At 39.5% G+C, this 18347-nt stretch overlaps 1 protein-coding gene across 2 annotated transcripts in view; it reads right to left on the reverse strand.

The window, feature by feature from the left end:
• Nucleotides 1–18347, reverse strand: part of PTER (phosphotriesterase related) — a 66851-nt gene that overhangs the window by 22021 nt on the left and 26483 nt on the right. The window contains exons 2-3 of one of the 2 annotated variants that reach the window (XM_021696760.1): nucleotides 10874–11344; nucleotides 9267–9532 (exon numbers count right to left, since the gene is read on the reverse strand). In XM_021696760.1, coding sequence (XP_021552435.1) covers nucleotides 9267–9532; nucleotides 10874–11305 — 698 coding nt within the window. In that variant the 5' untranslated portion in view covers nucleotides 11306–11344. Of the gene's footprint in view, nucleotides 1–9266; nucleotides 9533–10873; nucleotides 11380–18347 lie in introns of those variants that run through there. The other variant, XM_021696761.1, reaches the window with a different exon arrangement.

Below are 18347 nucleotides of genomic sequence, written 5' to 3' on the forward strand. Positions count from 1 at the left end.
GTGAGTACTCTCTACAAACCTACGTAGATCTTTATATAAAATTTGGCCACAGTGTGACAAGTTACAGACAAGCGGCCATAATGACATGTTTAAAAGCATCTAGGCTTTTTTTTTTTTCCTAGTTTTTCTTTCCTATCATCTGCCATAGCGATAGCAGAAGAAATGTCAGTAGACATTAGTAAATTTAAAAAAGGGAGTGTTCTTACTACATATTTTCTTTTAAAGACTCTCACTTGCTTATCAGACCCCTACTTTGTTGCCTGAACTGATTTCTTTAGTTTTTCACTCCATGGTAGGATCTGAGCCAATATGACTAAATAAGTTGTCTTTACTATAAATAATGTGCACAATGTATATACTCACAATGTGCACTCATTCCTCTCAGGCATACGCTACTTATGCACATAATGCATGCATATGCATAATGCTAATAATAAAGTGTTAAGAACTACTGCATTGTACACACAGGATTCTAGATGTTATGAACCATTTCATGTGTATGACATACCAATTGTTCTTTCTTTAAAATCCTACCATACTACTTGAGTATATAAAGATGTTTTGAAGAGTTTAAGTTTGCCAAGCATTTGCCTGGAATTGATTTTGAGTGATTTCACGTTAATTCACTAGTATTCATAGGAATTAAAAAGGTGCAGTTCCGAGGATACCAGATAATAATTTTTTGTGGCTTTTCAAAGACAACTGTAAGGTTAAAAGTCACATAATTATAATTCAATCATCAGTTTGAAGGCAGAGAATGTGTTGTGTTCCCTCCTATATCCCAGTGTCTGGCCCATGAGGCATTCAATAAATATTTGTTAAATTAATGAATGAAGTAATATTCCACCCTCTAGCTTCACCTAATTAAAAGCATGAAAAAACATGTATGAAAATTGTATACTTTAAAGAGTCAGGTGAATTTGGCATGAATAATCAGAGGTACAGAGAACAAAATGGGTTATTAGCCCATCCCTTGTGTTCTCACTTCTCTTTCAAAACCCTTGGGTCAAATTCTACCCTCCACAAGAGCGATTTTCAAAGAGAGGTGGGCTATATTCCTGCACCTAATTATTATTGTGCCCCTCATCAAACTCTAGGCCCTGGATTTCCATCAAAGCCCCGTGCTTTGTTAGATAGATAACCAAGTAGAAAAAAGATGGAGGCATAGCACCTGTCTTTGGCCCTCTCTGAGACTCAAAACTTAATCAGGAAATAGTTAGTACCCCAATGCCTCCCAGCCCTGCCATTTTACCCAGCTTTCACTGGTAACGAAAGAATTGTATTGTCACAAAAATACCTACAGCTCCTCTATAGTACATGACGGATAAAATTTCCTTGGAGATGAATTGCAAAAAGACCATCCGTGGGGTATCTTCTCGAATCCCACACACCCTGTATTAGACCGGGGGCAGAGACAGTGCTGTGATTCTATGCCAACTGGAAATGGAGATAGAGTTTTAACAGGTAGTAAAATTATAATAAATGATTAAAAGGCATAAAGCCTTTGTGGGTTAACAACCCAAACAGGGATGCCTAAGGGCTGGTGTTATTTTCTAATAACTGTTGACTTTGGGTGGCTATAACTGTGAAGGGCAGCACCCCCCCACCCCCACAGTGTTCCCTGGAGCTAAATTCACTGCTGTCCATAGGCACGTCCACAGGCCCATATTTCTTAAAGAGAACAGATGGTTAGGGGAGGGCCTAGACACAGAAGCAGATTTATCTTGTCAAGGTTACTATCTCCAGGTAAACGACCTTAAGCAGGTCACAAGTGGTCACATGCCAACAATGTGGTTCAGAGGTGTCCTGAGGTGGCTGCCATTCATTAACTCTTCCCTCTCAGCGTCCCAGGTGCTCCTTTTGGATCGGTGGGTAGCAGTTTTGCTGTTGTTGCTATGGTGTGTGTGTGTGTGTGTGTGTGTGTGTGTGTGTGTGTGTGTGTGCGTGTGCATGTTTTTAAGAGAAAATGCCTTATGCATGAATGCTAGTGAAGATTTATATACCTTCAAAATATTTCATTGCTTTAATATGATTGTGGACATCCTGGAGTATTTTATTTTGTATTCTTAAATGATAGAAGTCCTACCTTCAAGGGATTAAATGCACCAATCTGATAGGTAGTCAAGGCTGAGCGTCGGTGCTGGTGGAGAGCCCAGTGTTGTAAAAGCAGCTGCAGGGCAGAGCGAGCGCCTTGACTTGTCACTTTGCAATCACAACAGCCGGTGGGTTCAGAGCCTTCTCCTGGATGCCTAAAAAGGCACGGCAGGAGAAACGAATGGTTCTATGCTTTGTTTGGTTTGGTTTTCCTGGAGTTCTTGTTTCCAGAATGCTCTACTTTTTGTGTGCTGTCTGTGTATTTTGTTGCACAAAATACATGCCCTTTTGTGATTTGTCCCCATTATAAAAGCTGAACTCCTTGCCCTTTCAATACAGATCAGATTGTGTGTGCAGCCCAGGAGACCTCAGGAGTCTGTGAAAGGCTGACCTAGTCACACTTCTGCCTGGCGACTGTCTTGCTGTGAACACCCACATCAAAAGGCCAAAGTTGTCTGCATCTGCCTCCCCGAGTATTTTTTTTTTTCTGTTACTTTATTTCATTTGTTTTTCCAAATGCACTACTTTTCTTCTGAAGCCATTTTGCCCAGTTGCCTCTACCCTGAAATGTTCCTACTTCTACGTATTTCTTTTTCAGTCACTGGAACCCTGCATCGTCCTTAATAGAGGTACAGAATGAGTGGGATGCTCTAGAAATGGTCTCAGGATTTCCCAGGATGCTCTGAATTTGTCTGATGTCAGGCCAACCTCTCAGTTCCATCCTGAGCCATTCTAGAGGGAGGCACTGAAAAATCAGACAATGTAGCTTTGTTATTTAAAAGAAAATACACATATGTGTACAATATATATGTTGTTTGATTTTATGAGCAAGGATGTCCTACTGTACTTGGAGTTAAAATTTATTTCACAATTTCCAACAAAAGTTTACTTTTTTTTAAATTTTATTTTATTATGTTATGTTAATCACCATACATTACATCATTAGTTTTTACAAGCATAATCTTCTAACTTACCAACGTGTCTAACTATACGGAGAATTAGAAAGATTCTTCTTTAATTATCATGGGCCAGTTCAAGCAGTATGGGGGATGAAATGTTCACAGAAAGCCTGTCCTACATAGTGCATATAAAATACTGAATAAAATGAAAGGGGAAAAAAATGCTATTTTTAAATGCTTCGTTAGGCTGGTGGGGAAGTAAAGGACTTGCTCACGGTGCAGAAACAAGACAGCAGAGAAAGTGAGAGGTTAGGGGAGACCTAAAGCACCCATTTGCCTGGCTGGTGGGGGGTAGGTTAACGGGCCAAAGCAAGACAGAGCCCAGCCTGGGTAATTAGGAGGTAACCTGGAGACACGGTTCCCATCAGCACATAAAGGGAATGCTCCCTCACCCCAGACAACACCCAGGGGGGCAGAGGAGGAGGCAAAATCTGGTCCACAGATGGAATCTTTGGAGATTATATGCCTTTCTCAGTCTTGTTTTCTGGTGAAAGGGAAGCAGATTGAGAAAAACCATCTCCAGTAAGAATCCATAGCTGCAAGCCTGCTATTCACTGAGCTTGGGAGACGGAATTCATAGAACTTGTGTGGTTCTAAACCCCTCAAGTCAAAAGTTTAAAGAGCCACAAAAAGGGGCGCCTGGGTGGCTGGGTTGGTTGAGTGTCCGACTCTTGGTTCTGGCTCAGGTCATGATCTCCGGGTCATGAGATTGAGCCCCACGTTGGGGCTCAGCGTGGAGTCTGCTTCAGGTTCTCTTTCCCTCTCCTTCCTGCTCACTCTCTCTCTCAAATAAATAAATAAAAATCTTTTAAAAATAGTCACGAAAAAAACAAATCCTGTATGATTCCACTTGTATGAGGTACCTAGAGTCGTCAGATTCATAGAGGTGAACAGTAGAATGGTGGTTGCCTTGGCCAGTGGGGAGGAGGAGTAGGGAGTTGTTCAGTGAATAGAGAGTTTCACTTTTGCAAGATGAAGAGTTCTGCACTTAGGTTGCACAACAATGTGGATGTATTTAACACTATTGAATTTTATACTTCAAAATGGATGTAAGATGGTAAATTTTATGACTATTTTGCCACAAATAAATAATTTTTTTTAATTTTTAGAAATTGAGTTTAGAGTAGTCCCAGATTGATGGTGCCCCCTAACTGCCTACAAGAAATAAACAAAACAAACCAACAAACGAATGGGGGGAAAACTCCTCCAGCCTAGGACTCATAATAATTTCCAAGGAATCCAAGATCACAATAACATTTTTTTAATACAAGAAAATAATCTCACATGAATGAGAGCCCAAAGAACCAATAAACAATAAAATCAGGGGGAGAAAGACATTAGAAATTAGATTTATTAATCAAAGGTAAATATTTGTTTAATATTTTTTAAAGATTGAATTGAAAACATACTGAAGGAAAAATAAATTATCAAAATTAACCAAGCAGAATTAAAAAGTAAACAAATAGGGGCACCTGAGTGGCTCAGTCAGTTAAGTGTCCGATTCTTGATTTCAGCTCAGGTCATGATCTCAGGGTTATAGGATTGAGCTCTGTGTTGGGCTCCATGCTCTGAGTTTGGAGTCTGCTTAAAGAATCTCTCTCTGCCTCTCTTCTACCCCTTCCCACCTACCCCTTCCCCCATGCTAGCTCTCGCTTGCATTATCTCTCTCTAAAAAATTATACCCTCATCCAAATTATATGCCCATTGGTTTACTAGAGAGCCTCTTGTCAGTTACAGCTAGATTTTCCATAACACATTGCCAGTCTGGGTCTCCTCCCCACAAAACCAAGTAGGTTTCAACACCTTAAATCTAAATGTCTAAAATAAAGAATGTTAAAACCTTTAAAAAAAAAAAGTAAACAAATAGAGGGGTGCCTGAGTGGCTCAGTCAGTTAAAAACCAATTCATGATTTAGGCTCAGATCATGATGTCTTGGGTGCAGAGATGAAGCCCATGATGGCTCCACGCTCAGCAGAGAGTCTGCTTGAGATTCTCTCCCTCTGCCCCTCCCCCATGCCTACGCACTCTTCCCCCGCCAAAATAAATAAATAAATCTTTTAAAAAAGTAAACAAATAGAATTTATAGAAATTTTTTTAAAAGGACTATGGGTTTAAGTTTTCTGTTTCTTAATATTATAAACCAAACTGATAGATTAGGGCAGCAGATTGATTTTGCTGGAGAGAGAAGTAGTAAATAGGAAGAAAGAACTTTAAGAAAATAGGTCCAATATGCAAATGGATGGAAAAATGAACGAGATGTTAAGAAATCTGTAGGACAGGTCATCAGATCTTACATATCTCAAACTGGAGTTTATGATGAAAATAAGAAGATATGGATGAAGCACTATTTGAAGAGACAATGGCTGAAGTTTTCCAGAAACAAATGAAAAAATACATCTTCACACGTTCTGCATGGAGCACTGGGTGTTATGCACAAACAATGAATCATGGAACACTACATCAAAAACTAATGATGCAATGTATGGTGATTAACATAACAATAAAAATTAAAAAAAAGAAAAGAAAATTAAGAAAAAAATACATCTTCATATCCAGGAATCCCAAGCATACATGATAAAAAGAAATTCACACTGAGATAGATCATAGTGCAGATATAGACTCCCAGAGACAAAGATGTTAAAAACAGAAAGAAAAGGCAAGTTACTTCCAAGGAAGCATAATTAGGTTCAGCCGACTTATGAACAGCAATAACGAATGTCAGTTGAAAATGGAATATCTTTAAAGCACTTAGAGAAAATAACTTTTAGGTAGAATTGTCTAAGTAATTATTGTAAATCACGTATTCTATTTAATTATCTCTTATGAATGAAGGAATGAAGTCATTTTCAGATACATATATACTAAGTATGTATTACCAAAACAGATACACACTGAAGGAACTTCAAATGATGTACCTTAGGAAATTCAAGGATAAAGACCTGAGATGAAGAGGGAATGGTAAGCAAAGAAAATAGCAAACAGAAAGGCCAATCTAAATATACATTGACCATCTATATGTTTTATAATAGTAAGATAATGTATAATCACTGGGATTAAAAAAAGGAAAATAGACACCCATCCTGGAAAATCAATAGTATGTAAGTCAGATGGTAAATGATTGAAGTCGAAGGATTCTAAGGTCTTTGTATTACCAGGAAGGTTGGTAAAATATTTATTATATTTAAAATGTGATATGTTAAAGGTACATGTTACATTTTCTATTATAACCACTGATAGGATAGAAATAGTAGATACCTTCCAAAGTATTAAAGGGGAAAGATGGGGCGCCTAGGTGGCTCAGTTGGTTAAGCAACTGCCTTCGGCTCAGGTCATGATCCTGGAGTCCTGGGATCGAGTCCCACATTGGGCTCCCCGTTCAGCGGGGAGTCTGCTTCTCCCTTTGACCTTCCCCCCTCTCATGCTCTATCTCATTCTCTCTCTCAAATAAATAAATAAAATCTTTAAAAAAAAAAAGATTTTAAAGGGGAAAGATAAAATAAGAAGGTGAAAAAAATCAATAAAAGAAATCAAGAAAGGATGACATTAACTATGACAAAAAGAAAAAAAGTGGGGGGTGGTGCCTGGATAGCTCAGTTTTTTAAGCATCCGACTCTTGGTTTTGACTCAGGTCATGATCTTGGGCTCCTGAGATTGAGCCCTGCTTTGGGTTCCATGCTCAGCGAGGAGTTGACTTGAGATTCTCTGCCTCTATCCCTCCCCCCACCCACACACATATGCTCTCTCTCTCTCTCAAATAAATATTAAATAAATAAAATCTTAAGAAAAAAAGTGGGAACGAATATTTTAGTAAACATAGTCAATGTAAAAAAATGGAAGTTTTCATCTAGAAAAAGAGACTGGATAAAACCCAAAACCCAGCCACATGCTGGGTGTGTGTGAGACATCTCTAAATTATAAAACCAACACAGAAAGATCAGGATAGTCACATTAATATCAGATAAAACAGCCTTTAAAACAAAAAGAATTACTCAAATTACTAGAGATAAAGCAGTTCAATATATGTTGAAATAAGTTTCAGTTCTCCAGGGAAGAGAAACAACTTGTATCCATGTGATGGCATAGCTTCAAAATATATAAAGAAAAAACTTGAAATATGTACAATAAGAAATTTAAAAATCCACTATAATAGATTTTTAACATACTTCTTTTTTTTTTGTAACCAATAGATTGAGCAGTCACAAAGTCAGCAAGAATATAGAATACTTGAACCTGGTTACTACCTGTAGTCTAATGGACCTATAGAGAGCATAATAACAGCAGAATACAATGTTTCCAAAAACCCAAGAAATATTTATAAAATTTAAAAATATATATTATCTTACTCATTTGCATGACATACTTCAGACTGCTTAAAAAGTTAAAGAATCATCCTTCTGGATTAAAGATGCTATATACGTTCTAAATCATACAAGGTAACATTATCAAATGTTATTTTAAATTCATATGAACTTAACCTAGATCTCACAGGAAATGGTAGGGTCAGGATGTAAAATCAGGAGTCCTCTAGGTCCAAAGATTCTATTCTTCATACTAGGACACACTGCTGGGGATCTAGAAGCATCCCTCTACTTTATCAGTACAACCAGAATATCTTGAAAATAGCCATGTATTGATCCTGATACCAACCCAGTTGCCAGGAAAACTGCCTTTACCTTGATGTTCTCAGTCTCTCCATTAATACCGCCTTCTCCATTCTGCCACAATTATAACTTTTAATTTCTTTTCAGCCCAGGATTTTATAATATTTCTATTAAGTAGAAGCATTTTATCAATACATTCTGTAGGACTGTTAGTTTATTAAATAGCAGAATGCCAGGTGTGACGATGAGGAGCTATCGGTCTGTTAATATGGCTTTACTCCAATATGCAAGATAGAAGTAATCATAATGTATTATTAGTCTCATTTTTTCCTGTGTTAATTCCTTAATCAACTTCATCTGAAGGCCAATGTCTAGCCTTTGCAATACCGTTAGGCTTCTTCATAAAACGAACTGCAGCCAACATCTGTTCAAATAGTCACTTATTTTGCGGGCCCCTACACATCTAATATAATGTGTTGGGGTTGAGCAGTGAGCTCCAAAAAGATATGTCTATGTGTTAACCCTCTGAACCTCTGAAAGTGACCCTGTTTGGGAAAAGAGTCTGCAGTTGTGATGGACGTTAAGGATCTCAAGAGGAGATCATTCTGGGTTGTCTGAGTGGACACTCAATCTAATGATGTGCCTTTCTGAGAAACAAAAGAGAAGACACAGACAGACAGGAGGGGGCCATGTAAAGAAAAGGGCAGAAGCTGATGTTATGTAGCCACAAGCCAAGGAAACCAGACAATGGAAGAGGCAAGGTAGGATTTTCTCCCAGAGCCTTTGGAGGAAGTGCAGCTCAGGCCTCCAGAGCTGTGAGAAAGCCACCTAGTTTCTTATAATTTGTTATAGTAGCCACTGGAAACTAAGAATACTACCAAACAAATAATATACCCATTACTATTATGTTTTTTTAAAGATTTATTTATTTGAGAGAGAGAGAGAGTAGAAGGGAGGAGCAGAAGGAGAGGGAGAGAGAATCTCAAGCAGACTCCAGGCTCAGCGTGGAGCCCGGAGCCCCACGTAGGGATCGATCTCACGACCCTGAGATCATGACCTGAGCCAAAATCAATAGTCGGATGATCAACTGAGTGAGCCACCCAGGCTTATGCCCCAGTATTATGTTTTATAATTGCATTTTCCCAAATTCAGATGACTCAAACCACCAGTCACAACAGCAAATTTGCATATTTACGTTTGTGGTTTTCTTCTCAGGGTGAAACCATTCACATTCCCTTCCCTTTATATTTGCAGATAAATTTTTCACTCTTAACTACTGACAAATACTGAGCATCTAGACTTGGCAGCTACTGTGGTATCAGACCCTGAGGCAAAGAAGTGAAGTACACAGGGACCGTTACTATGAAGGGTTATGAAGGATTAAGTAAATTAAAAGAAATGACTTACACAAAACACCTAGAACACGAACAGACCCAGAGTCAGGACACAGAAAAGGCAGCACTGACTTTTACGAATGTCTCTTGTAAAATACTGTCATCCAGGTAGTTAGTGGTTTTCTCTAGGTGATTAGCATTTCAATTATCTGATGTTATTTATTTGATCATCCATAATCATCAGGTGACTTGAACTAATTTGGAGAGAGTCTGCTTACCTATCGATGTGGGACATAACTGTTTTGGAGATGTCTACACCTGCTTCTTGCAACACTCGGATGATCTGAAATGGTGCACTTGGATTCCTCCCAGGATGAATAATAACAGGACAGCCCAGCTGAGCCTGAGCATGAGCAGTTGCTTCAAGAACTTTCCTCTCATTCTCAGCCAGAGGCCAGGAGCAACCAATTTCTCCAATGACGCCACACCTGATAGTCGTTCCATCGGCCCCATGGAGAATTTCATGAATGAGGACATCAGTAAGCTAAGGAAGAGCAGGAAAGAAAACATTTTATAGGCTGGAATTTATCAACCCAGAGTCGCCACAGTATGTGAATGGATGTATTCCTTCGGCCATTCGTTCTTTTAAGAATGTATTCGCCATCCATTCAATTAATATGGGTCAATGAGAAAGGCCAAATCTCAAATTCAACAAGTTATTCTAAATCAAAGATTCAATAATATCTTACTGTGATTATTTAATGAGAAATTTGTGACTTGAGGAAGCTATAGGGGGAAAAAATGTGACTTCATGAAAGTACATTCAGATGAGAAAAAAAAATCTATAATTTAACCTGAGAAACATCTAGAACATAAAAAGACTGCCCTTGAACATACATCAACCGCATCAACTAATCCTTTAATTCTCCCTTATTTATGCAGTGCTTAACCCCATACAGCATAGAATATTCACAGCACACAATACTAATATGACATTTTTTGATTCATATGTATATTACTACTAAGAGTGGTTGGAAGAATGTGTAATGGCTGACTTCAGGATAGTCTTCAAATAATATAAGCATATAAAAAGGTAAAGATCTGATTGGAAAATGATGCAGATAAAGTTTTGCAATACAAAGATTTTAATGATTAACTGAATCGTTGCAAAGACTGCAGCTGACGCGCTATGCCTTTCAAGCAGGCAATGGATGACACGTATAAATATAGCCAGTAGGTATAAACATGTATAAACACACACAGACACGTTCAGAAGGAGAGCACATATATATGCCAAGAAGCTTTGTGGCTAATTCTTTCTGTTTCTCTCTGAAAGATTTCCTTCCTTCTGCCCATTCTTGCTTAAGATCATATGATAACAAAAACAGGAATGGATTTTCTTCCACCCTTCCTGTTTTGTAAAAGAAGGAAACCTATTCGCCCGTGTGCCAAGTCTCTGCCTGCCAAGTCTCACCCTACAGTGAATTTTTATTGCTGGTTATTATAAAATCCAGAAAGAAAATCGAGGTTACATAACTGCAGTTTATAATGGGAAAATGAGGTTTACAAACAGGCTGAAGCACCACTATGGAGCAGAAGTACCACATATCCAAATCTAAGTGTTAACACTTGGGATTTTTCAGTGACTAGTGGGTTAAGCTCTCCTCCCTTGACGCTCTTTTCTTTATGAGACAAAATGTTCCTAGTTTGGGTCCCCACGGGCAGATGTCATTGCTAGCTAGCACATTTCTGTCGCAATGCCCAGCTACCTCTGAGTCAGTGACATTCCCCAATGGAGATGGCACAGAGGGAAAATCCAATGTCTGAGGTTCTGGCCTTTCTGAATTGACACGCAAATATTGTCCAAGTCCTCAGGGCTCCTCACCTGCTCCACTGACATGGCTCTGGTCTCCGGAGAGTGAGTTGCCTCCACGTAAAACCCAGCTCCAGATATGATATGGACGCCCGTCTCCTCCGCAAGCCACCTCAGAGTCTTCACGTCTCGGCTAATCCCAACGGTTGTGTTCTCCACCAGAGCCCCTCCACCGTTGGCTTTAAAATACAGCAATTCTTCCCTTACAGCTTCCGTCTCCTGATTCAGCCGAAGATTCTCTTTATGGGAATAAGGGTTTTTTTGAATCCAGAATAAGTTTTTCTTCATAATAGGTTCCTGAGAGGCAGCTTCATGACACGGAGGAGGTGGGTAGTAACAGTGGTCAAAGGTCATTGTCAGATGTTCGTGGGTCAGAGTACGGCCCAGTTTGCTGGGCTCCATGGGGCCCAAAACCGTTTGGACTTTTCCACTTAAGGAAGACATTTCTGGTGATGCCAGGCGATGCTCTGAAAAGAGTGTTTTCTGGAAAAAAAAAAAAAAAGAAAACTATAATCAGAAAATTTAACACACCCATAAATTCTATCCATCGGGGATGGGAGGCTGCTAATGTATACCTGTGTAAGAGAGAATCAGTGAAACTAGAGATATGATCCCACTTATAATCCTGCCAAAGCCAGTCAGTCTCTAGTAAATTGTGGAAGTTCACTGCAGCCTTAAGTGACATGCATGGTGTTAGATGTCCCCCGGCCACTTCTACTGGGACTCCTTTGCCTGACTTAATCCCAACATCATCTACTGAAAATATTTCTTGGTATTCAGTTCACAGTTTCCTTTTGCTTAATTTTATCTCATTAGTCATGGCTATACTTCCTTGGTTAATTCAACAGTAATCTTCATTAAAAAAAAAAAAACTCCTCATAATCAATAACATGTCAAAACCAGCCTTGTATCAGAACTTTTTCATTTGTCATTTTTCAAATAAATTAAATATACTGAGGCTACTGATCATTCCATTACTCATTCACTATCCAAGTGAACAAACTTCTGTTGAAAGGTCCATCATGTGCCAGAAATTGTAGATATACTATATACGTAGGGCAAAAATCTTTGACCTTGATCATTTCACAGATTATTCCCCCAAAAAACAACTGGGGGGGGGGGGCACGCCTACATTTAATAATAAAAAACAAGAATAAAAACCTCTCTTGCTCTAGGTTTTTTCTTTTGTCTAGGGCACATAGTCAGAAATACTTCGAAAATCATTAAAAGCAAAACTCCAGGGCGCCTGGGTGGCACAGTTGATTAAGCGTCCGACTCTTGGTTTTGGCTCAAGTCATGATCTTGGGATCCTGGGATTGATCCCCGGGTTGGGGGTGGAGGGGTCCATGCTCAGCGGAGAGTCTGCTTGAAGATTCTCTCTCTCCCTCTGCCCCTCCCCCCCCATGAGTGCACACACATGCGTGCTCTCAAATAAATTCTTTAAAAAAAACAAAAACCAAAAATCCTTTGTTATAATGAAGCGACTATAACTTAATTGAAACTGAAATCTGCTGTCTCCAAAGAGTAAAAACCTCTCTATTTATCCTATTTATTTTCATTTGTAACACATACTAAGTATTCACCAAGTTTCCATCACTGACAACAAGAACCCCAGCTCCAGAGCTTTCATGCGTCCATATGTTTCCTAAATGAAGGGATTCTCTTGGAAAGAAGGCATGACTGAAAGTGTGAAGACAAACACCTTCGTGGCCAAGAGCGAAACCCCTGCCAGAAACAGTGGTCTACACCGAGTGCTAGCCGCATACATTCGGAGGATGCTGACACATTGACTGGGAACCAGGTAAAAGAACATGCCTCTGAAGCTCTCAAGCTGTTCCTTAAAGACATTCTGAAATCCCTGACCTTCTGAGCATCAGTTTTCTTATCTGTAAATTAGAATAACAAAAGCACATTTCCTATGCTGTCCTAGGCATTCAGTGAAATGAGCTTCCAAGTATCAAAGCTACCGCAGGTCTGGCACACAGCACTTGGTTAACAAATGATAGTTCTGTTCTGTTCGGCTACATTGGAACTACTATGTATTCCCTAGGTTATTTTTTTTTTTTCAGAGGGAGTGTTTGGTTAAAGAGGAGATCATTTGGGGGAGCAGCAGGTAGAGGATGATTCGCAGTGGTACATTCAAGAGACAAGGGGAAAAGAGACCAGGGTTGGGGAGAAAGGAGCACCGAGCCCAAGGCAGTTTAACATCAATCCACTGCAATTATCTGGAACTGAGGAGTTTGACATGTATTGGCCCAGAATGTGTAAATAATTGATTTCGACTGTTTGATAGACAACTGTAGGACGTGTGGCTAGCACGGCCATAGTTTTTTGTTGGTAGTGCTCTTCTGCAAGCCAGGCTTCCATCATCTAAATAATTCACATGGTGACAGAAGCTGGTGTCTGTTTAGAGAGTCGCCGTGTGCCTGCCAGTCACCGCACAGGACAATGATTTTCCTTGATGATGTCTAGGACCTCACTGTTCAATGCCTTATTCCCTGTTACTGAGAGCAAGGAATAGGTAGCTAGTTCTTTCTGGTGACAAAAATCACAGTTCATTAATGATCGATTCAATCTTCCATAGGGGTTAATTTGTTCTTTCCTTCCTTTTGGCTGATGGGGCCCAGAAACTTGGATAAACTGATGAAACATTATCACTATCATTGCATGTCAACTAGGCTTCAATTTTTTAAAAAGGAAAAAAAAAAAAAAAAACCAACAGCAGTAGCACTTTTACTAGAAAAGTACCAAACTGCATGGTTAATTGATACAGATTTGAAAGAGCAATGTTAGTAAGTTGCAAGCTCACAACCTGTGAATCTGTGAAAAAAAAAAAAAAAACACTTAAATGTCATCTCTCCTGGGAAATTCCTCAGGCAGAGCGAGTTGCTGCTTCCTATGATCACAAACAATGTAACTCACACTTAAAGGATAAAAAAGGATGAAAGAACAAACTGTAGCCGACATTACTCTAAGCTGGAATGTGTCTTTTAGCGTGAAAAAAATATGTATATAATGCTCATGGTTCCTGCACGGTTACGTGCAGTTCCTGTATGGCTCTTTCACCCACATTCAGCCTGAAAGCCGAATAGGCAAGGGGCTACCACTGGCCTTCCACCATAGAGTGAAGAGTTCACAGGGTACGGAGGAGGGTAATGGACAATGAGAGCTGCCGGTGTACAGACAGGAGTGACCCGCACCAAAAAAAGCAGCCTTCAGGCATTTTCCAGAGCATCCATGGGAAGCTTCAGCATTGCACACACCTGCAACAGAAGGTAGTGGGAAAAGAGCGGAGCTCTAAACGCAGTTGCCAAAAGCTTTGTTGTACTTCAAATGTGAAATCTGAGCAGTCAGAGACACCGAGGCTAGTCTGCAATTACTGGTACAAGCCTGGTCAAAGGAAACAATACTTCTAACCCCAATGCGTATAGAAGCACACTTCAAAGGAAAAAAAAAAAAGACAAGAGAAGAGAACGAGTACTATAGGGTTGAGCTGGAAACCAGAGACAATGTGTAGGATGTGTCATTTTTGAAAATACATGCACAAATTAACTTTTATAAAATATAGAGCAAATTTGCCAAACTGTTAGAGATTTGGTGGTGGGTGGGGAGTTTGGGGGGCAATTTTCTTTTTGTTTCCCCGAGATTTTGCCACGGTTATTTCACTCAGGCCGTTATGCTTAAGATTTTTCTGTCTCCCTGAGTTGAATATTCATTTCGGTTACATTTCACATTTCAGAGGATAGGACTTCCTGAAAATTTTACATACGAATGAGTGTCCTCCTGGATTTCATAGACTCATGCCCTTTTCCTGCCCCTGCCTCTGTCACACCTGGTCCTGGACCTGGCTGAAGGTACCTGCTCTGCAATCTTAGATGCAGGGGTCAAATTGGCAAGTTGATGTTGGGTGAATTGATTTTCAGCTCACTTCCCCAAGAACTGCATTAAGTTCGAATCTCTATACTAAATCCTTGTTCCATTTCACCTCTAGTTGTTTTCTTTCCCTGATCAAACCCTACCCGATGAAAAAAATGGGAAAGCATTTCAGAGTTTTATGCAGGAGAAGATATGAACTGAATAACTAGCAGTCTCATGGAGAACGGATGAAGGCGGGGGGGCGGTGCGCCGGCAGTGCGGTATTGCTAGAACCTGGAAAAAAACCCAGGTGGTGGCTTGGTCTGAGAGGACACCAGTGGAGATGGTGAGAAAGCAGAAGCAGTAAAAGTACTGGAAGTTTCTAACTGGACTTGCTGATGCTATAAAAGGATCCCCCAAATAATGGGCTCCTCAGAAAAAAGTGCCTTCTGGTGCAAATATGCAAGCACTTCTGTCTTTTTATGGAGCTGCATCACACAGAGCAGCAGTACTCTATAAACACTGCACTTAGAGCTGACATCCGATTTGTGACTAAAATATTTGTAAAACCACGTAATATTTTTTATATTTGTAAAACCACGTAATATTTTTTAAAGCTTGTTTGAATACTTCTTTCACGTGCAGGTTCAAGCCTGTGACATGTCTTCTCTCCGACAGCATCGGTCTGGTGGCAGAACAACGGTGACACAAGATTTCCTCCTCACACCCAGCACATGCCCACTTGCCCGGATGTGTATAGTTCTATGGCTCTACTGCATGGAGATTTATGACTTTTCATATTAAGCATTGTCAAAAAAAATCAATAGCCATGCCTGAATAAGGAGGAGGAAATCCGACCACTTCAGAACAATAATGGGACCCAGCAAGTTCTTCAAACAGTGACATAAATAAAACAAAACCACTCAGAGATATAAATGAGCAGCATGATTCTTGTATTCAGAGGAAAATGTGGGTTTCATTCCTAAGGGTTTTTTTTTTTTTTTTAGCCTTTTTTTCCCATTTGACTAAGGAAGTTGGAGAGACATCTAAGGATATTTCCAAATTCCAAATAACAAATATGAAGATGGTGATGAAGATGTACCCAGGAAGTGACACTCCTCGAAAAAGGCATTGATAGATGAGTGCACCTGGGAAAGGTCCCTTCCCCTGGGTTGGCTCAGGCCTTCCCGGTCCCGAGCAACTTAATGTGAACAGTTCATCTAAAATGATAGGTCAGTTCAGTCCTGTAATTACTCAAGTCAGAAGTCACATTGGGCTGCTCAACTGTTGGGATGGGGCTTGTAGCTTAATTGACTTTGTTTTTAAAATTTTTATTTTTAATTGAAGTACAGTTGATGTACAATATTATATGAGTTTTAGGTGTCCAATCTAGTGATTCAACAATTATATACACTATGGAAATGCTTGCCATGATAAGTGTAGTTACTTACCACCTGTCACCGTACAATTATTACATATTATTGACTATGTTCCTTATGCTGTACTTTTCATCCCTGTGATTTATAGCTAGAAGTTTGTACCTCTGAATCCCCTTTGTTTTTTTTGCCCATTCTCCCACTGCCTCCCCTCTGGCAACCACCAGTTTGTTCTCTGTATCTATGAGTCTGTTTCTGGTTGTGTTTTTTTCTAAGATTCCAGAATAAGTGAAATCATATGGTGTTTGTCTTTGTCTGACTTATTTATTTAGCATAATGCCCTCTAGGTCCATCTATTTGCAAATGGCAAGATTTCCTTCTTTTTTATGGCTGAGTAATATTCCATTGTACCTCATCTTCTTTACCCATTCATCTATCGATGGACACTTGGATCACTCCTCTAACTGGCTAGTGTAAGTAATGCTGCAGTAAGCAGAGGGGTGCATATGTCTTTCTTCATTAGTGTTTTCGTTTTCTTTGGTCGTTTTCTTTGGTAGACACCTACAAGTGTAATTGCTGGATCATATGGCATTTCTATTTTTAGTTGTCTGAGGAACCTCCATACTGTTTTCCATAGTGGCTGCATCAACTTACATTCCCCCGCAACAGTGAGGAAGGGTTCCCTTTGCTCCACATCCTCGCCAACACTTGTCATTTCTTGTCTTTTTGATACTAGCCATTGTGGCAGGTGTAAGGGCATCTCATTCTCGTTTCAGTTTGCCTTTTCTTGATGATTAGTGATACTGCGCATCTCTTCATGCATCTGTTGGCCATCTGTATGTCTTCTTCGGAAAAAATTCTATGCAGGTCCTCGGCCCATTTTTAAGTTGACTCTTTAGTCAAACACGTGCTAAATGATCAGCTCTTCAAGTCACACACACTAGGACTTTGGTAAATACTACTCATATTAAGACTGGCTTCTGGAATGTATCTGTTCAGTCAACAAATTGAAAACATTTTCTCCTTAGTAGAAAAAGGGAGGGAAGGGAGTTCGAAGGAGGGAAAGGATGAGGGAGAGGGAAGAAAAGCCCTGGATCTCTATTCAGGTCAAAAAGCAACATTACTCACTACTTGTCACAGTAACATTGGAGCTGGGACAAGTGAAATGCTGTCAAAATGCTGTCTACAGAACTGACCTTTACGGGAGTTTTTTCATTTGAAAAAAAAACAACAACAACAAGATTTAGCTCATCTCAACCCCTCATTCTCAGAAAAAGTTTCCACACTCACTTCTGTGAGACTGTTTGATGTAAATTCCTTGATTTTGCTACTAGCATAATCCTCTCAGTGGAACATGGAACAAGTTATTGGATACAATGATTATGGCTTCTTTTTCCCCCTAAAGAACTCTCTACACTGAGGCTAGTTCTCAGCTTTCCTCTTCCATGGACTGTTAGCACTAGGCTATCTCACAGAAACATCAATATTTGCAGCAAATTGCACAGCTGGTCCTTAACTGCCTTTAGTCACTTAAAGAGTTACAATTTGTGTTACTTTGAATTCCAGGTGAATCGCAGGTTAATTTTTTAAACATATAAATTATGTTCCTCACACAATTTCATTTGGAAGGCTATTCTTGAGGTGGCTTGATTTAGTTGCAAGAACAGTAGGTTCAGGTTCTTGGCTCTTCCGCTAAATAGCTGTGTGATTTGGGGCACGTAACTTAACCACTCTGAGCCTCTTTTCCCATCTGTGAAATGAATGGGTTGGACCGGATGACTTCCAGAAGACATTCATGGTTCTGTAATATCCTTTAGCTTGAAATGGATATTAATGACCTTCTAAAGATCATTCAATGAAGAATATTCATTTATCAATGAAGGTGTACTTTAAAATGTATATTTTATATCCATGTGCATACATATATATGTAATAAGAATGAATTTCACTCATTACCTATCAGTGAAGGCTGTACTTATTAAGAATTTTTTTAACATACAGTTTATATACGTGTGAATACATACACACATGTACATGGAGAGAGAATGAATGGGTTTCAGTTTGAGATCCTTCTCAGTTTGAAAGAACTCTAGGAGGGACGGCTGGTTTGAAAGAACCCTGAACTTGGAGTTCTGGTTCCAATGTTTCCTACTTGTGTAACTGAAAAGTTTACACATTTTAAAAAATTTAAAATTTACCTTGAGTTAGTTTCCTCACTTGAAAACTGGAATCCTATCTGCCTGATCTACCATGTA

This window comes from Neomonachus schauinslandi, chromosome 5 (genome assembly GCF_002201575.2).
Source record: "Neomonachus schauinslandi chromosome 5, ASM220157v2, whole genome shotgun sequence".
NCBI lineage: Eukaryota > Metazoa > Chordata > Mammalia > Carnivora > Phocidae > Neomonachus > Neomonachus schauinslandi.